The 19125-nt window shown below is 55.1% G+C and overlaps 1 protein-coding gene across 1 annotated transcript in view; it reads left to right on the plus strand.

The window, feature by feature from the left end:
• The first annotated feature begins 3629 nt into the window (after positions 1 to 3629).
• The window catches only part of Nectin1 (nectin cell adhesion molecule 1), a 70751-nt gene continuing 55255 nt past the window's right edge, over positions 3630 to 19125 (plus strand). The window contains exon 1 of the mRNA XM_004667358.2: positions 3630 to 3788. Coding sequence (XP_004667415.2) covers positions 3710 to 3788 — 79 coding nt within the window. The 5' untranslated portion in view covers positions 3630 to 3709. The remainder of the gene's footprint in view (positions 3789 to 19125) is intronic.

Here is a 19125-nt window from a genome sequence, read left to right on the forward strand (position 1 = left end):
TTAGCCAGATGCACAAGGGGGCGCACGCGTCTGGAGTTCGTTTGCAGAGGCTGGAAGCCCTGGCGCGCCCATTCTCTCTCTCTCCCTCTATCTGTCTTTCTCTCTGTGTCTGTCGCTCTCAAATAAATAAATAAATAATTTAAAAAAAATTTTGAATCTGCTGAGCATGGTGGCACACGCCTTTAATCTCAGCGTGTGGGAGGCAGAGGTAGGAGGATCACCATGAGTTCGAGGCCACCCTGAGACAACAAAGTGAATTCCAGGTTGGCCTGGCTTGGCCTAGAGTGGGACCCTACCTCGAAAAGCCAAAGGGTTGGGGAAGAAGTTGAACCAGAGCTGGCTGTGGTGGTGCATACTTGTAGTTATAGTGCAGGAGGATCAGAAGTGCTAGGCCAGCCTTGGCTACACAGCAAGTCTGAGGCCAACTTGGGCTACAAGAAATCCCATTTCAAAAAATTGAAACTAAAGGAATTTGGATCCCGAATCCTATGAACTTGCTAAGTATGTTTTGCTCGTTCATTTCAGTGTGCTCTAGCCAGAGGGTGCTGTAAGGAACACATAGAAGTCATGAGAAAACATAGGGCGCTGTAGCGGAACTGGAGAAATGTTATTAGCTATAAGATATAGACAAGACAGAGTCAACAGGGTTTGCCTTAGTGCTGGCTGGGATATGATAGCTAAAAGAAACAGGAGTGATGCCTGGACTCCTTGATTAAAGAATGGGGACCGCAACCTGCCCTCCTGCCTTTCTTCCCATCACTGAAGGGAACTTTTCAAACCTTTCACAATCTGGCTACAAACTGCCTGACCCTTTCTTCCTTACATCTTCCAAATACATAACAACGCAGACCATCTGCCATTCCCATCTCCATGCACCTCCACATACCTGCACAAGCTGTTCGGTCCACTTGAAATTCTCTTGGGTCTCATTTGGTCCAAATCGGATTCATCCTTCAGGACCATAGTCAACACTCACCTCTTCTTCCTGCATGTGGGTCACCTGGGTTGCGTGACATACTGCCTCTGCCACTTACTTATCTTCTCCACCCAGCCCACCCTTAGGCGGACATGTCCCTCCACTGCAGGCGCACTCTCCCTGAACACCAATTTCAACAGCAGCACAGCCAAGAATTCTCAACAGGTGTGGAGAGAATAGGGGGACAAGAGCAGATGTGGGTGCATCTGAAATTGGCCCTTCTGACCCACCTGGATGTGTCAGGCACAGAGCCCAAGGCCACAAGCACAGAACCTAATTTAGCATCAACCCTTGAAGCATCTGCCACATGGGAGACTCCTGGCTGCCACACTGACTACCATAAGCTAAACTTGACATGGTATTGTCCAGCTTACAACCCTCCAGTGGCTACCTGATGTGAGTGACAGCTTTATAAACCTATCCTTTTCCCCCAGCCTTGGCCAAGATTGGGACCAACCCTGTGGGCCCAGACCCCTATCCTCTCTGATGTTCACCTTGCCTTCCATCCAGTCTTGGGAGGACCACCCCTTCCACATTTGCCTGAGTCTGACATACGATTCTGTCTGCGTTCCCTTCCCACTGACGCCGTTCCAGTCCAGCCCTGCTATGGATGGACTGAGTGAGGTCCCCGTGGCCCTGCAAAGCCACACCATGCTGTAGTAGATGATTCTTCCTGACATCTGTGTCTCTGGCCTCCTCCTCCTAGACTGAGAGGCAGAGCTCCCTTCGGGCAAGTACTATGCAATGACGCTATGTCTTCCCGGGTCTGGCAGTGTTTTGGTACAAAGTCAGCCCTGGGTTACATATTCGAAACATAAAAAGCGGTCCCGTGAGAGCAGCCCCCTCCCCCCGCCCCAATGGGAAAGTGTCATCCTCCTTGCCCTCTTCCACCTGCTCTCCTACTCTCTGGAAGGAAAATTTACATTTTATCAGAAACAGGCAGCTTCCTTATGCCCCTGAGCATTTGGGACTGGGCAAAGGGCAAAGGAGGTGGTGTCTGGTCAGGCCTCTGGGGAGAGCTAGGCTCTCTTTTTACAAGGGGGGTACGACCGTCTATCTGACTCTCTCCAACTAGGGATGGGGACAGGAGGTTCAGAGGGATGACTTCGGGCTGCCAAGAACCCTGAAGGTGCAATCGCTTTGGCAAAACTCCACCCGGATGTGGTGGGTAGTGAACGGAACGGGGCGGGGAGTCCGGTCCCTGCTGGGAACGGGGACTGGACTGGCCACTTTCGCGGGAATCCCACAAACCGCGCAGAACAGAGGCGCAGGCAATTGGGGTCAAGCTCGGTTTCGTAGTCTCTTGGGAGGACGACGACATGGAACCCCTGAAGGCAGTGGGGATTATAAGAGAAGCCCTACCAGAAACCTGAGCTACAATCGACCTCACCCTCTAATGCCTTCTACCCGCCTCCTCGCAGGTCCCCGGCAGAGCTGCCTCTCGATCGATCGGGTGTCCAGACCTTGGGGAAGAGAGGACGCTTTGCCTCCTAGGTTCTAGTTTGCGCCCTGACTCTTTGTGCCCAAGCCCGGTCGTCATTCCCTGCTCCGGGCCTTTATTTTCTCGTCTGTGAAATGGGCCCAGGGATGGAAAAGAGGGCTAGGGAAACCCTTGGAGCTCGGACAATGCTAGTGTTCACACGGCTCCTGGTCGTCGCCCCCCTCCCTCCCCGCCCCATCTTAACTCCACCCCTGCCGAGCAGCTTGTCCCCCGCGCCGGCCACTAGGGGTCACTGCCTCCCTTTGTCAGCGACCGAAGGAGGGCAGCGGGCTCCCGGGCCCGGTCGGCGGCCGAAAGGAGATCGCCGGGGCATCTGGCGAGCGTGGGGGCCGGAGCCAGACCCCACTGCCAGGCTCGAGTCGGCCTCCGCCTCGGGGCCGGGAGGCGCGGGCGCGCGGGCGGCGGCCGGCCGGGTCCGGGCTGGGCTGGGCTGGGCTGGGCTGGGCGCGTGGGAGCCAGGAGGGGGTTAACGCTAACCCCTCCCCCCGGGGCTGACATCACGGGAGAGCGGGCGAGAGGCTGGAGCTCGGCGAGTGGGAGAAAGAGAGGGAGAGCGGAGAGCGCGGCTCGCCCCGGCGCCCGGGCAGCTTAGCTCCACGTTGTTGCGGATCGTCCGCAGCCGGCCGAGCGAGCGAGCCGAGGGGAAGCGCGGCGCGCCCGGCTCCATCTCCCCGCGCCCGCCCGAGCTTCGAGGGCCAGCCGGTCTCTCGAGCCGCGAACCGCGCGCCGCCGCCTGGGCCCCGGAGCACTTCTCGCCGCCCGGGGACTCGTCCCGCCGCCCTCCGAGCCCCACCGACCATGGACGCCTGCAAGTTGGAACCGAGCGCGAGGGTGTGAGCGCGCCGAGGGCCGGGAGCCTGCGCCGGGGCTGCCGGGCGCGCCGGGGGTGGGTCCCTCTCCCCAGCCCAGCTCTGCGTGGAAGAAGAGGGCGGGGACCGGCGCGGGGAGGAGAGCCCGGGAGGCGAAGGGGGCATGACTCGTGCAACTTGCGGCGGGCATCTGCCGAGGCTCTGAGCCCTCGGCCGCCCGGGCCCCGGATTGCGGCCGTGCTGATCCCACCCAGCCCACCCCGCCCCGGACGACGACGACGGCGGCGGCGGCAGCGGCGGCGGCTGACCTGGATCCTCCGAGAGCCCGCCGACCGCCGGCCATCCGCCCTCGTCTTCCGGGCTGCTTTCTGGAGCTCGAGGAGCGTCCTCCTCGCCGTCCCTCTCGCGGGACCCCGGCTCCCGATGGCTCGGATGGGGCTCGCGGGCGCCGCTGGACGCTGGTGGGGACTCGCGCTCGGCTTGACCGCCTTCTTCCTCCCAGGTAAGCGTGTTCACCTCCACCGCCCCCACCCACCTCCGCCCAACCCAACCGGAGTCTCCTCCGGGGCCGGGAACTGGGCGATGGGCACGACTGCGTTGCCCGGGAGTGAACGGAGCCCGAAAAGTTGGGGCACGGCTCGGGTAAGGGGAGGGGGCAGGAGGTGGCACTGCTGAGAAAGGGAGGCTGAGAAACCCCACCGCCTGCCCTGCAGGGAAGCAGTCGGATGCACGTCTCCGTGTAGCAAGAAAGCACTTTCTCCGCTCAGTTCCTCACAATAATAATAATAATATGTAATAGCGTTCTATTTATTTAATAACCAGTTCTCAGCTCGAGAAGCAGTTTGGAAACACTGAATGTTACATAAATGCAAAATAATCACCGTAATCACCGTCTCGGGGTATGAGACAACAGCCCCAGGGGGAGGGCGTCAGTCTCCGAGCTGGTGGGTTGTGGGTTTGCTGGGCGGCAGGGGGTTTCGTTTCTTTGGCGGCCCCTTTGCCAGCCGGAGTGGAGCGCTCGGACCCCTCCGGTCCCACATCGCCCCGCAGCGGGCGCTCTCCTGCGGCAGAGGCGGTTTCTCGCTCACCTGCGGTTCCTTTTTCTGGAGGGTGAAGCCTGGCATCGCCAACTCCCGGCCTTGCGCGGGCACTGAGCGCCTCCTTGGAACTCCGCGTCCAAAGCCAGGGGCTCTCCCCGGAGTAGGCACCACGGGCTTTGTGCCAGCCCGGTACTGCATGACCCACTTTCCCGAGGGTTCCCGCGTTATCTTTCGTCTCGGTGCCAGCTGCCGGCAGCCCGGGGGTTAAACCTGCTCCCGACCCTGGGGTGGCCCGTGGTGGCCCTTTCGGACGGGTGGGGTGGGGGCGGAGGCTGGGACCGGCCCAGGCATATTGTGCTGGGGAATGAACTGGAAAATGCGTTTAGGAGGCAAATCCTACCGAGTCCCCTCGCCCGGATTTAACCCCTTGTGTCCCTGGGGAAGCAGCTGGGCTGCCAGCAAGACACCAATGTGAGTCAAGGTGGGGGAAGGGGCACTGTAGCCCTCTGGGAAGAAACCTGAGATGAGCTCTGGCTCTAGCAAGATGGGATTTGGGGATGGGATGATAGGGGGAGCTTGATTGGAGCACGTGGTCCTTGCCTTGAGGTGACAAAACAGAGGGCTGGAATACAGAGTTCCTCCCGGTTAAGAATATTCAGTTCCCAGACCCGCCCGACTGTTGTGAGCTAGGGCCCAGCCTGGCTGGCCAGGTGCGACTTGGGTGCACTCCTGGAAGGCAGAAGCCTGGCCTTCCTTACTTCTGTCCCCTTTTGCCAGCCAGCTCTGTTGCTGGGGCTCCGCACTTGTCCCTCAGGAAATCCCATTTGGGGTAGCAAGTACCGGGATGCAGCCTGGAGTACTCCTCTCCTGGATGTCAGGGAAAGGGAACCTCCAGATGTCACTGTCCACTTCCTAGCAGTATGGGTGATCCCCCTTCCTCCCACCTCGGTCTGTGTGGAAGTGAGAGGTCTTCTTCCACGCTCAGCAGCAGTGTGCACCCAAGCAATAGCACAGGCTCTAGCCACCAGGGGTTAGGCTTGTGGCGCCTTTAAAATCCATAGGTCTGTATCTGAAACCAAGAGGAAGGGGAGCTTGCTGGGAGGTTTCCAGCACACGAGGGGTTAACTTAATCCGGGGATGGACAAAGGGCCAGAGGGCTTGGTGAATGGCAAGCTCACCCCTGTTGTTCTGTTTCCCCAGTTTTGAAGGGTGGTTGATTCCATCTTTGGGGGGAGCAAAGAGGCCTGCTGTGCTTCACCCACTCAGGAGATGGGAATGGGAGAGTGACCCCCCAGTTCAACGTAGATGTTCACACACACACACAATTTAGGGGATAAAATGCCCAGAATGGAAGCACAGACGAGACAGGTATTTAATAAGTGCTCTTCCATTGATTGTCACTGATGGACGGGTGCATCAGAGGCAGCCAAAGTTCCCGGACTCACCCAGCTCCTCACCCCGGTGCCCCTGGGCCTGCTCCCTCCTCTGCTTGCTTTCTCCACAGCAGGTGGGATATGGTGGCACCCAACCTGATCCTTAGACCAAGGAAACCCTGAGGCCCCGCTGTCAGCCTGCCCCCCCACTTTGCACCTCTCTTCACCCTTCTTCAGTGTCTTCCTGCCCCTGCCCCTGCCCCTCTCTGGGGACTTGCCAGTCTGCTGCTCTTTTCCAGGCTCTCTCGGCTACGGCTACGGCAGGGAGCCTGCAGGGATGATCTGCCTGTGTGCGCGATGACCCCTGACTTCCCAACCCTCCCAGTCTCGTTCCAAAAGTGTACACACAGAAATGCTTCACTACCAGACAGTATAAGCAGGGTGGGAGAGCCCAGAAGCTTCTCTTTGTTTCTAGAGATGACAGTCCATGGCTCCTTCCAAGGTGCTAACTTTGGAGAGGGGGTCAGTGGGGCCCAGAGAGGGTGGTTGCCTGAGGAGGAGGAGGTCGGTTGGTCTTGGTGGAGAAGCTGCCTGGGAAGCAGTGTCCCACCTACACCACACCCTCCCTAATTGGCTTCCCCACACCTTTGGTCTGAAAAAGAGAACACACACCCTAGGTGTCAAACACACCTTACAAAGCCCTTTCAGGCCACAGCGGTCCCCTCTGGCTGCCTGAGCACGGGGGTCTCCGTCATGGTGGTTTCCTTGGAGGCCCCCAGGGTCAGGCTGCTGTGTTATTTTCCTCTCTCCCCTTTTCTCATAGACTGTGCTGTGCTTGGGCTCACTGGTGACACTGATTCTGCTAGCCTGAGCGTGCAGTGTGATGCATGGCTGTCTCCAGGCCTGTTTGTCAGGCAGCCTTGTGGAGAGCGTGTTGGAGTCAGATTCAAGGCCCTCTCTTCAAGGCTGGCAGGGAGGAGCAACACTGCCAAGCCTGGGCCCGGCAGCCCTGGCTGAGTGACCCTGAAGTCGCCTCTTGAACCTCGACTAGGTCCTCTTGTGGGACACATAGCCCCCGATTCCCTCACACAGGCTGGGACCAAGGGATCAGTTCCTTCCTCGGCCACTTGGTTCTACACAGTGAGTCCACATGGGCCACCAGCTGGGCTGCCCGGCCTGTGGGCCCAGTTGTAGGCTGCCAGCATGGCTGGGCCCCAGCTGAGCCAGAGGGCCAGGCTGGAGGGGCGAAGGGTCAGCTCCAGTTGCTGCATCTATGATGCTGCCATTGTTTAGCAGCTGACTAATGTTCATTGTTCAGCACAGATAGAAAACACCCAAGGGAGGTGTGACCGAAGCTTCGGTTTTTCTGATTGTATCTTTCCTGGTTAATCTGGGGAATGGAACGCCTCCGACCTGGGGAAGGGGAGGACAGAGAGGTGTCTACAGCAAGCACCTGTTGGGTTGATTATCATTGTTTTCAACTTTGAACACTAGCCAGCACACCAGGCAAGAACGGATGGACTCTCGTCGGATGTGGAACTTAGCTTCTGATGTGTCTGACAGGGTCTCCTTTGGTCTAGAGTGGGCATGTGCACACACGTGTGCAGGGTTTTGTGTGACAGTGCGGGTCACCCACGCTTCACTCTTGCAAACACAGGTCTGTGAGGACTGGGAGGGAGAGGTGTGTTTACTCATAGATGCGGGTCGCTGTGAGACCAGGGCTGTAAATATAGAATATCAAATGCATCTTCACACATAACTGATTTCTTTTGGCAGTCGGATGGATGGCATGGGGTTTCCAAGCCTCAGTGTCTATCTCAGTGTCCATGAGGGTGACTTTGGGAGAAGACCAGGGAGTTGTCCTCGACCAGCACCTTCCAGGGCAAGCTTCTAGATCTGGAGCCTTTGGGAGTAGGAAGTCTGGGTGGCGCTTCGTTCTACGCTACCCTTGACTTTCACCTGCACCCTTGGGCGGGGGGAGCACTCGAGACCTTTCCTCTCTCGTCTCCCTTGTCAGCAGGGCAGCACTAGAGTCCAGTGTTAACAGGCCTGGCCTGTTCCTCGGGCTCTCATGATCCCCAAGTGACTGCAGTGCAGGGAGCTGAGGGAGACAGGGTTTTGACTAATAATCAGGCATCTTTGCTTCCTTCACGGGCACTTGGGAGAAAGAGTCATGGGTGAGTAGCACATTGTGGCTTTAAAAAAAAAAAAAAAAAAAGGCATGAGCAGAGTCTTTGGTTTCTCCAACAATTCCTGCAGAGCCACGTGGGTACTCAGGTCAGCAACATGCATGTGCCTCGAAGCATCCCAGGTTTGAGCAGCAGAAAGCAAGAGCCCACTTGTTAGGAAAGTGGGAATGGAGTGGGGTGTGTTGGCGCACGCCCTTAATCCCAGCACTAGGGAGGCAGACGTAGGAGGATCGTTGTGAGTTCAAGACCACCCTGAGACTACATAGTGAATGCCAGGTCAGCCTGGGCTAGAGTGAGACCTTACCTCAAAAAACAGAAAAAAAAAAAAAAAAGAAAAGTGGGAATGAGGGGTAAGTACTGAGGAGATGGCTGTCTCAGAAGCCCAGCACTCTGTGCTCAAGCCCAGTGGGGAGATGGTCCCCCAGATTGCCCAACCCACTCCATAGAGCAGGTCTGCAGAGGCTGCAGCAGATGCACTGGCCGGGACAGGCAGTAACTTAAGATCTGCGCTGGGATCACCTTGCACAGGGAATGCCCTGAGCTGCAGATAACACCCCTGTGTCCAGTTAACCCTTTAAGCTCCAGACTCTTGGTGCTATTTGGAACCAGAAGATAAGGAAAAGAGAAGAAATATGAGACAAAAATACAAGACTTACTAACTGAACCTTGACCCATTCCACGAGGAAAGGTGAACCTAGTGCCACAGAGGTACCCAGAACAGATACAAAACCTTTGTGTTAGACTGAAGAGTCTACAGGGCCATGGATAATCCCAGGTTTATCCTGGAGAAGAGTCAGAAGAGGTTTTAGGTTTGCATTATCAGGAGCACACAGAAGTGGTGCCTGTCCCCGTCTCCTGGGGAGGAAGCAGGTCACTGGCTTCTCTCCCTGCAGCCTGGCACCCGACGTCAGTAGCCCAGCATCGTAACACTGCAAAGTGAGGCTGGCTGAGTTGGAGTCTCAGCTCTGTTGATGATGGCAAAGGCTTTGATGGTCTCAGTTTTCCCACCTGCAAAATCGGTCTCTGTTGACGTAGATCCATCCACAAGGTTTGTGAAGAAGAGCTGGAGAATAATGAATGAGAGGTACCCAGCCCACGACTAGCATGTGATTCAGATGCTGCAAAGAATGGCAGCTTCTGCCCCCCACTGTGCCTTTCCTGGGAATGGCCCTGCTCCTGTCTGCACATGGCACAGTACCGTGGTCAGAAAGAGCCACTCAGCTGCATGCCCACTGCCAACCTCACTTCTCTTGCCTCCAACCTGGTGCTGCTCTGGGGAATGAGTCCATGCCCACACTTGGACGTGATGGTACAACCACTTGGGAATGGCCGCCATGGTAGGGGGACTCAGGTGGCCTGGCTGGCTGCAGGCACCTGCCCGGGCCAGCCCCTTGGGGAGCTAGTGCTGCATCAGCAGCAGGTGCTGGGGCTGCCTTTGTTCTATAGCACATTGCCCAGAGCGCTCCCGGCACCCGCCTCGCTCCCTGGCTGCAGCCCAGCTGGGGCTCCATTGCCCATCTGGAGTGTGCACGGTAGCAGCCTGGGGTTGGGACTCGGCCCCTGCTCGCCCCCAAAGTTGCACATTTGAGGGGCGGGTAGACGACAGCTTTCAGAGAGATGGTACCAGTCAGGCCGGGTGAGACTCCCTCCTGAGGTCGCCTCCTTCTCTTTCAGGGCTCCTGTTGCAGATTGAGCCTTTCCGTCGTAGTCCATTCTATATTCGGTTTCACTCAGGCCCCAGAATGCCCATGAGTGAGGCCAGTGTTCCTATTGCTCCCATTTTACAAATGAGGAAAGTGAGTCTTGGGCTTGATGGACTTGCTGTCCATCTCATGCTAGTATAGCCAAGTAAGATGCCGGGGTTCCTGAGGACAGATCTGTAAATCAGGAGCAGGAGACAAGCTGAGATGAGGCATAGAAGAGGCTGAGCCAGGTTAGTTACCAGCGTGTCCAGGAGATGGTCATTGGCTTCGTCAGCAACCATCAGCTTCCAGTTTCCCTGCCCAATGAGCCAGAGCACAGTAGCTCGCTGGGGAGGTGAGGGGTGAGGGAAAGAGGGAGAGACAGCAACCACTGCAGCTGACCGCAGACCCCAGACGGGCACAGATGACACGTAATGACAGCGCAGTGGAGGGGCAGGGGCAACAGCCTTCAAGACGCTGAGCATCCTCCCCTGGGCCTGGGAGTGTGGGCTGATACAAGGGCAGGGACTTGAAGTGTGAGCTTGGAGCCTCAGGGCATGGGCAGGCCAAGGCAGGGTGTAGATCTGGCTGGACCAGAAAGCAAGGGCTCAGAGAGCATCATGGGCAAGATGGAGCATCCCAGAGGGGCTGGGGGGATGAGACTTGGCATGTTGAGTCAACTCCTTCTCCCAGGCCACCCTGCCTCCCATGGTCTGCACAGACCCCAACGTCCCTCCCAGTTTATGAGGAGTCTCATTACGGAGCCACAGACAATAAAACCCGCCTGACCACTCCGGCCCGAATCTCATTAGAGGACATTAGTTCCACTGGCTCGTGGCTCCTTTGGGACACAGCTGCAGGCGTGGCCTGAGAAGCAAAGCAGGTCATGGGCCAAGAGTGTCCCATTGAGAGACCAGATTCAGTCTGTGAGCTTAGATAAAGGCCATCCTGCCCAAGTCCCTTGGAATGGACCCACTGCAAGCCTGGACACTCAGGGGTCTTCTCACCCACTTGGACTGCCGCTTACAGTTCTGCGCACCACCTGCATAGGAGAGGACACAGCTCTTTCCAGAACTGTTCCAAGAGTGCCTTCTCCAAAAGAAGCTGGTTGTGAAACTCAGCCATCATCATTTCATGAAGGATGGCTCTTGGGGACAGGGGATAGCGTGCTGACCCTGCATGCAGCTGGAGCAGAGATGGAACCTGGCGTCCTTGCGGTGGACTTGCCTTGGGAAAAACATGGCCTGTCAGCAGCGGAGCTCTTGGTCTTATGAATAAGATAGATCCCGGGCTCAAATAGCTGTATAATAAGATAGAGTGCTGAGAAAATGGCATGGATGAAATGCAGGGGCCTTCAAAATGAGAGAGGTTTCCCTTAGCTAGGGAGGGGGTGGTTCGCGAAGTCTTCATCATACAAATGACTCAAGCTCGGCATACAGCTCGGGTACCTATGAGAACTAAGGGGAAATGTGCAGGAACACTGTGTACAAAGGTCCTGGGCATAAACAGAAGAATGGGCAAAGGAGGACACTGCACAGTGCCAGAGCCAAGGAGGAGGCAAGCACCACGTGCTCCTGGCCTGTAAGTGCCCTTGTCAGGTATATGCGGCTAGAAATTAGGGCCAGATGTCAGCCAGCTGTAGCCCCACCAGTGAGGATACCGTCATTAGTGTCTCTGCCTGAATTGACGACAGGGCCATCTTGGCCTTGAGGTTCCCACCTTTTCCTGCCAACCTGGTCTTAGCAGCTGCCTGGGTTTTCCCACAACGGCATCAGGAGGAGGGGCAGCCTCTGAGCCACAGAAAATGAAACCGTGTCCCACTTTCAGGTGTTCTAGACTTGCAGACAGGGCCTTACAGGGGCACCCCAGGGCCAGTCAGGTCTCCAGCCCCCTTTTCTCTGCGCAGAGCCAGTTCACATCTGCCCAAACAGATCATACTCCCGTCTCCACTGACTCACTTGGCTACAGTACCTGCTTACCTGCCAAAGCGTAGGCTGACCCGCCTGACCCTCTGGGGGAAGTCAAGAACACCAGGGAGTCTGTGTGCTCAGACCAGTTATATGGGTCTGGCCCACATCCCCCCACCCACGTGCCTGAGGCACCAAGAGGGTGCATGTTTGTTTTTGTATGGTGACATCCATGGAACCACAGTGGTGGTGATATATGCAAGGGCACAGGGCACTGGTGGAGTGGCGGCCACCTGTTCATAGCACTAGTCACGTAAAATACCTCTATTTGGTGGGAAGAACTTCAAGATGGACTGTAATGTCTACCATAGTGACTGTGGACAAGGTACATAGGGAGGAAGGGGGATAGAAAGCCTCAAAAAGCCTTCCAGATGGCTTTTAAATATATATATTTATTTGTAAGCAGAGAGAGAGAGAAGAGAGACAGACACAGAGAGAATGGGCACACCAGGGCCTCTAGCTACTGCAGACAAACTCTAGATCCATGTGCCCCTTGTGCATCTGGCTTACGTGAGTCCTGGGGAATCAAACCTGGCTTCTTTGGCTTCGCAGTCAAATGCCTTAACCACTAAGCCATTTCTCTAGCCCTCCAGGTGGCTTTTGATAGCAACTGGCCTCTTGCAGCACTGGGTAAGGCTCTAGTTAGAGATGGGGAAAATGCTTCTACCATGGTGTCTCCAAGAACCTATACCCTGCCTTTTGGGTAGAAAGCCAGGCCAAGACTGGACCAGGAGAGCGTGCTGTATGGATAGAGGGTGTGCATGGACCGCGCCTGATGACAGGAAGAGCAAACGCTTGTTGAGAGTTCTTAGGTGCCAAGTATTGTTGGAAACATCACTGGAATACTTAATCTTCTTAAAGATTATGTGGAAGGTACATGATGGATGTGGTCTTCATACTTTCTAAATTATTTATTTAGTCTATGTGTGCCTGACTGCAAGTGTGGGCTAAAGTGTTCCACTGTGTACATGTGGAGGTTGGAGGAGAACTTTCGGGTCTTTGCCTTCCATCTCATTTTAAGTCAGCATCTCTTATTGTTCACCTCTCCTTTGACAAGCTTCTGGGAAATTCTCCCTTTTCTGCCTCCCTCTTGCCTCAGGCACGCTGGAGAACAGAAGCCTGCCACAGGGTCTGGCTTTTACGTGGCGTCTGGAGATCTGGACTCAGGTACTCCCAAGCTTTATCCACTGAGCCATCTCCCCTGCTCCCCACTTTTTTAGTGTGTATAGTGTGTGTGCCCATACTGTATGCATGTGTGCATGCAGAAGCATGTACCCCATGAGGCCAGAGAAAGCTCTACAGTGTCTTCCTCTATCTCTTTTCTGCCTTATTTCTCTGAGACAGAGTCTCTCACCGAACCTAAGGATCCCCGTTTTTTAGTTAGACTTGCTGACCAGGTTTCACAGTGATTCTGCTGTCTCCACCCCCCTCCTCAGCACTAGAGTTACAGGCATGCATGGCCATGCCTGGCTTTTTACGTGGGTGCTGAAAATCATGCTCAGGTTCTCATTGTGCAACAAGCACTTCTTACCTGCTGAGCCATCCCCCCCGCCCCATTTCCCCATTTTCACAAATGAGAAAATGAGGCCCAGACAGGTTACATGATTTGCTTGTGGTCACTCAGCCGGTAAGTGGCAGAGCCAGGGTTCAGGTCCAGGAAGTGAGGCCTAGTATCCATGAACCTTCCACTTGGCCAAGTGGTCTGCATTCCGCGGTGGAGTGGGCAACTAATGGGGGACCCCACTTGCTAAATCTGGAGTACTCATGAGACAGACGTTGATTCCAGGACTGTCCAGCTCCTTGGCATAGCACCTTGTGGCTTCCATTGGCATCCCTTTTTTTTTATGTTTTTTTTAATTTATATTTATTTATTCGAGAGCAACAGACAGAGAGAGAAAGAGGCAGAGAGAGAGAGAGAGAGGGAGAGAATGGGCACGCCAGGGCCTCCAACCACTGCAAACGAACTCCAGACGTGTGCGCCCCCTTGTGCATCTGGCTAATGTGGGTCCTGGGGAATCGAGCCTCGAACTGGGGTCCTTAGGCTTCACAGGTAAGCACTCAACCGCTAAGCCATCTCTCCAGCCCCACTGGCATCCCTTTAATGGTCCCTAATAGCCTAGTGCTAGAGGGCTGCATCTTTTGAGAGTCTTGGTGCTATTTCTGTTACGTTCTTTGACTACCTTAGAAGTATTAGAAGTAGGCCAGGCATGGTGGCGCACACCTTTAATCCCAGAACTCAGGAGGCAGAAGTAGGAGGATCACTGTGAGTTCAAGGCCAGCCTGGAAACTACAGAGTAAGTTCCAGGTCAGCCTGGGCTACAGAGAAACCCTGCCTCAAAAAGAAAGAAAACAAGGAAGGAAGGAAGAGAGAAGTCTTAGAAATACAGTTGTTATGTTCCTGCAGTACCCTGCCATAATCCATGTTGTGCCTCAGGAGTAATTCATTGGCTGTGCTGGAGTGGAGTAGACATCTAGATGTTGTTTCATTCCTGACTCTACAAATTGCTGATGCCACTGTAGAGGTTCCCACCGTGTTTCAAGCAGATGCTGAGGGCAAGTGTAATGGCATCTCCAAGAGAATCTGCCTGTGACTACTCCCCCCCCCACACACACACACCTGCAGGTGACAAGATTCCCAGACTGGGCCCAGATCTTGGATGGATCCAAGGCTCGGCAAGCTGATCCTATAAGCCAATCTTAAGCTTCTGGAAGGATTCTGTCTCTCACCATCTCTCAGGAATCCCAAAAGGTAGCAAGAGGAGAGCCTATGCCAGGGAGGGTTTAGAGTGCTCACCAGGGCAGGCAGCTTTGATCTCCTGGGATGAAAGGGTCTGAGCTTCCTCTGCCCCAGGCAGTGTGGGGACCAGGAGCTGGGATCCTTAGTGGAGACAGTAGGTCCTGGGGCCCAGCATCCTCAGCCTCACAGTGAGAATAAGCCTAGCAGCGTATCTTGGGAGCAGAAAAATCCAACCCCTTTCCTGGTGCTGTGGCTGAGGGCTAAGCATGGCCTCCACACAGTACCAGAGCGGATTGCCCTCCCAGGGTCGCCCAGGGCCAAAGCTCCTCCCGGCACCTGTGACCCTTTAAGTCACCATGTGGGCCGTGGCCTTGTAGCCTCTCTCACTTAATTAGGAAGGTAGCTCGGCTGCAGAGCAGTCATCTGATCAGTTTCAAAGCCAAAGAGAAATTCCTCCCAGACCCTCCTGATTGTCCACGCTCCGTTAGCTTGAATTACAGCCTGGCCCCAGCAGCCCAGATATCAGTGGAGCCATGTCCTAGCCTCTGGGACTGGGATCTGCCCCGTACCCAGAAAGTGCTTGAAAGGCCCAAGAAAAAATGGACTTGGCACCTGCCTGACCCCTCATCCCCAATTCAGTGATTAGCCAGTAAGTACAAAGGGTCCTCTGCCCAGGGACTGCCCTTGAGCCAGGTCACTTTCTTGCCCCTCTCCTCTGCTCCCCGGGGCCAGGCCTCCTTGGAAACGTTTGCCTCCGTGGCAGATGCATTCTGCAACAGCTCCTGGGTCTCATTTGGAGCAGAGGCAGGGACAAGCAATTCCTTGAGTGTCAATAAGATCGGAATGGAGCAGCAACGCCACAGGATGATTTTATTATGACGGCCCACCTCCCCCACCCCGTCTCCATCTCATTGGCCTAGATTTCTGCATCTCTCAGAATGATGGATGGGCCTTCTTTCCCTTCCCAGGCAGGGCGACTGACTACCCCTGCTACGCACACACCTCCTACCCAGCCCCTTCCCAGATTTATGCCCCGTGTTTATGGTACCCTGAGAGTCATCAGTGTCCTGAGCCAGCTGAGCACTGATTATCTCCCTGGTTTGATGGATGGGCCTTTGGGGGAACTTAGGCGACAGCCTCTGCCCAGCACCTTTCCAGCCCTCCCATGAGGCAGATAATGGGCCTCGGTCTGTGCTGAAGGAAAGCAGTGACAATGCTTGGCGCCCACCTCTAGGCACTGCCATCCCGGGGACAGCTGGGAAAGGTCTCCATGGTCTCCCACCCCAAGCTCTGCATGAGGTGAAAGATTCTGGATTACTCTCTGTACCCCCATCGCTCCATTACCCCATCCCTTCAGCATTGTAGAAATAGTTTGTGCTATGAGGATAATGTGTGGTTTATGTTTTTCTTGACAAATGTTTTTATGTCGTGTGTGTGTGTGTGAGAGAGAGAGAGAGAGTTATGGCTCTGTGTATGCATGCATGTGCTCACATAAGGTCACATGCTGTGTGTGTGTGTGTGTGTGTGTGTGTGTGTGCGTGCGTGCATGTGTGTGTGTCACTACTTCTAATTCTATGGATTGCCGTCTTCACGGGGCGGATGGCAGAGATACTGACCGCCCCCAGCTCCATTTAGAGACAAGCAGAGATCAGAGACATAATTGTCTTAGCTATAGGATCACAAACAACAGGTTGCACTATTTTTTTCCTCTTGACATTGACTGAACCCACCAGTTATTTTGGAGCCAAATGGTAAGAGTTTATGAGTGACCTATGTCAGTGTGTGGATCAATGTCTTCTCTTCTATAAACTTTGCTTCCTTTAACTGCTTTCAGGGGAGAAGGAGCCTTAAGAGAAGTAAGTAACTGATGACTGATTGAGAGCCTGGCCTTGTACCACAGGCCATAATTAGCCCATTCACTTGGAGACCCCAGGTTTGATGAAGGAAGGCTGAATCCCCAGGGGAATTACCCTTGCAGCATGTGACCCAACATGATCCTTTCACCAGGGTGGTCAACAGAGCAGGGTGCATCAGGGGCTCAGGCTCCTGGGCTCTTGGTGATGGACTTCCCCACTCCAGATAGTCACAAAGGAAAGGTACTTGGTGGCTCTTTGGGACCACCTGGGTTTCCTTCTTAAGGAGCAGTTAGAAGCCAGGGTCAAGTGAGTTCAGGATTCTAACAGCCTCACTTGCCCCTAGCCAACCATTGTGGGGCCAGTAGATGAATTCATTTCTGTACTCCCACAGAGATGGGCACTTGAGACAGCCGTGAACATGATGTTCTGGCCAGCATCAGATGGCCTCTTCCCTCTGCTCTTATATACAGCACGTAGTACCTGAGGGCACTGGCTCTTTTAGGCAGGAATGCCCATAGCACAGATGCCTGATGGGTTGGTTGTAGACAAAGTGTTGAGGTCTGGTGGGTCATGTCAGCCTAAGCCTTGACCTCCCTAAGCTCTCCCTGCATGGACATAAAAGACAGCTGGGCTAGACCAGACACTGGATTCTCCTTCACCCTCCAAGATGAGTCCTTGCCAAACTCAATTCTAGAGAGAGCCTTCCAACAGGGCCCACAGCCAAAGGTGCCTTCCTGCAGGAGAGGGCAGAGAAGGTAGGTCAGAATCTGGTTTCTTGGCACTGGAAGGAAAACCAAATAAGGTAATCCCCATTCCTGTCCTGCTGAACCCCTTTAGCCTGTCCCTGTCTGTTGGTAGACTATTCAGCTTCAGTTTCAACCCCTCAAGAGGCAGGGAGCTCACCACCCTCCATGGAGGGAGACCCTCATAGCTCTGATGGCCCCAAATTCCCCACTACACTAAGCTGGGATCTTTGTCCCAGGGCTCATCCATCAGTTCTATTTCTGTTCCTCGGGATTGCCTAGGGCACATCTGATGCACCCATGTGATCATCCGCCAGCCCCTCAGAGACCTCTTGGCTCCAGTGTCATCTTCCCATATGCTCTTGTGTCCCAGGGTCCAACACGTTATGAAGCCAAGTGCTACCTTAAGAACCAAGTTGTCTAGATTTCCCATTCATAGAAGCGGTACCTAAAATTGAGCCCCAGTGCTCCAGAAGTAGATGGAGCAGCCTGGATTCCCACCCAATGGCGTGAGATCTAAAAGGAGGTGGAGTGGGCCGGCTGGCTTCACACCTCCTACAATCTCACATCATCCTTTCCCAGCCCTCACCCCTTCCCACCCCTGTTTTCTTTGGGATTAACGATAAATTGCAGTGAAAGATCCGCTTATCTCCAGTGGGAATTAAGGAATTAAGTTGGTGATGGGGAGAGAGGGGACGGCGGGGGGAACATATTGCCATATTGCGGTGGAACAGAGTGCACAGGGGATGGTGGGTGGCTGGGGGATAGTCAGAGCTGTGGGCCAGGACCCTGTGCCTGCATCTGTCACCTTGGAGGCAGCCTGGGCTGGGTTCCTTAGCTGCCTGTGCCCTCTCAAGGACCAATTCCTGCCTACTTTGGAGGGTGTGGTGACTCTGTGGAAGGAGGTACCACATGGGGTACTGCAGGTGGGGTGATCTCCCAACAGCCTTTCAGGTCACTTGCTGGTGCTTCAGGACTTGGTACAGTGGCTCTGTGGCACCTCAGCAGAGCGGGCAAGTCCTGGCATGTGGCAGGGTGAGGCACTCCATTTTTTAGTGCAAGAATGCAGAGGCAAATTTTCATGGGAAGTTCAGAAGGTCTAACAGAACTGTCCTTGCACTGGAACGACCCCGAGCATGCCCTACTGCCCCCCTGAAGGGTCCCTGGAGTCCCACTGATGCCCACATAGACACTAGCCTCCTAGCTACCTGTGGCCAAGGTTAAGGGTTGCTTTCAGACAAGGAGTGTCAGAGCTTCCCTTTACTCTGGGGTAACTTCTTTCTGAATGTCACGTGAGGTGTGAAAGGTCACCCTGAATCTGCTCAGCCTGCCTCCCACCTGACTCAAGTTCCTTCTGCCCCAGAGCATAAGAGGCCCTAAGTGGCACCCATATTCCAGACTACCGCCGCTTGCCACCCTCTCTGCCATCAGATTTCCTACAGCAGGGACAGGACTCTTAACAGTACCTGCCTCTCCTCCAGGCCCCTCCCCTCGCCGAAGCACTAGGGTAAGTTTGGGGGTGTCAGGAGCTGGAGGTCAGCAGGCAAGAGGGAATTGAGCGGGGGATATGGCTACCTCCCAAGTCCCTCGGACCAAGCCGGAGACCTGCCCTAATTAGCTGTCAGTCCTGGACTTGTGCTTAATCAGTTGCAGCAGCCAGGAGGGCACCAGATAAGAGCCAGACCAGAGGTGGCAGCCCCGCCTGGTGGAGGAGGGACTCAGGGAGGGAGTGAGCTCTTAGGATGGGGGAATCCAAAACCCGGGTCTGAAAGTTCAGGAGTCTATCTGGTTAATCATTGCTAACTCTGGTTAATAAATCACTGGATGGTTCCCCCCCACCCCAATTTCAGTCCCCAAGCTTGGGAGGTCTTTCTAGGCTATGTCCAAACCTCAGTGAAGAAGCCCCCCACTCATCCCACCCTGAGCCACCACCTCCCAGGCAACTGTCACCCTCTGACCCTCCCCTCATGCCCCCACCTCCCAACTAGTTGCTGGCCTGCAGTCCGCCTGCTGTTTAATCTCCAGCAGAGATTAGTGGTCTCTTTCCCCAACCTCCCCCACAGGCCCTCTGGATGCCCCTAGAGACTTCCTGCTGGCAGGGCAGTCTCCCCAGGCCACCCACAGAGGGTCTCCAGGTGGCCTAGTGAGCAGTGCCCCCACCCTATTGGCCGTGTGCCCCCTCTGCAGCCATATGATGTGAGGGGCGATCCTGTGAGTAAGGCTTCCTTAATCCTGTAGGAGAAACTAGCCGG

This window comes from Jaculus jaculus, chromosome 3, assembly GCF_020740685.1.
Source record: "Jaculus jaculus isolate mJacJac1 chromosome 3, mJacJac1.mat.Y.cur, whole genome shotgun sequence".
Taxonomy (NCBI): domain Eukaryota; kingdom Metazoa; phylum Chordata; class Mammalia; order Rodentia; family Dipodidae; genus Jaculus; species Jaculus jaculus.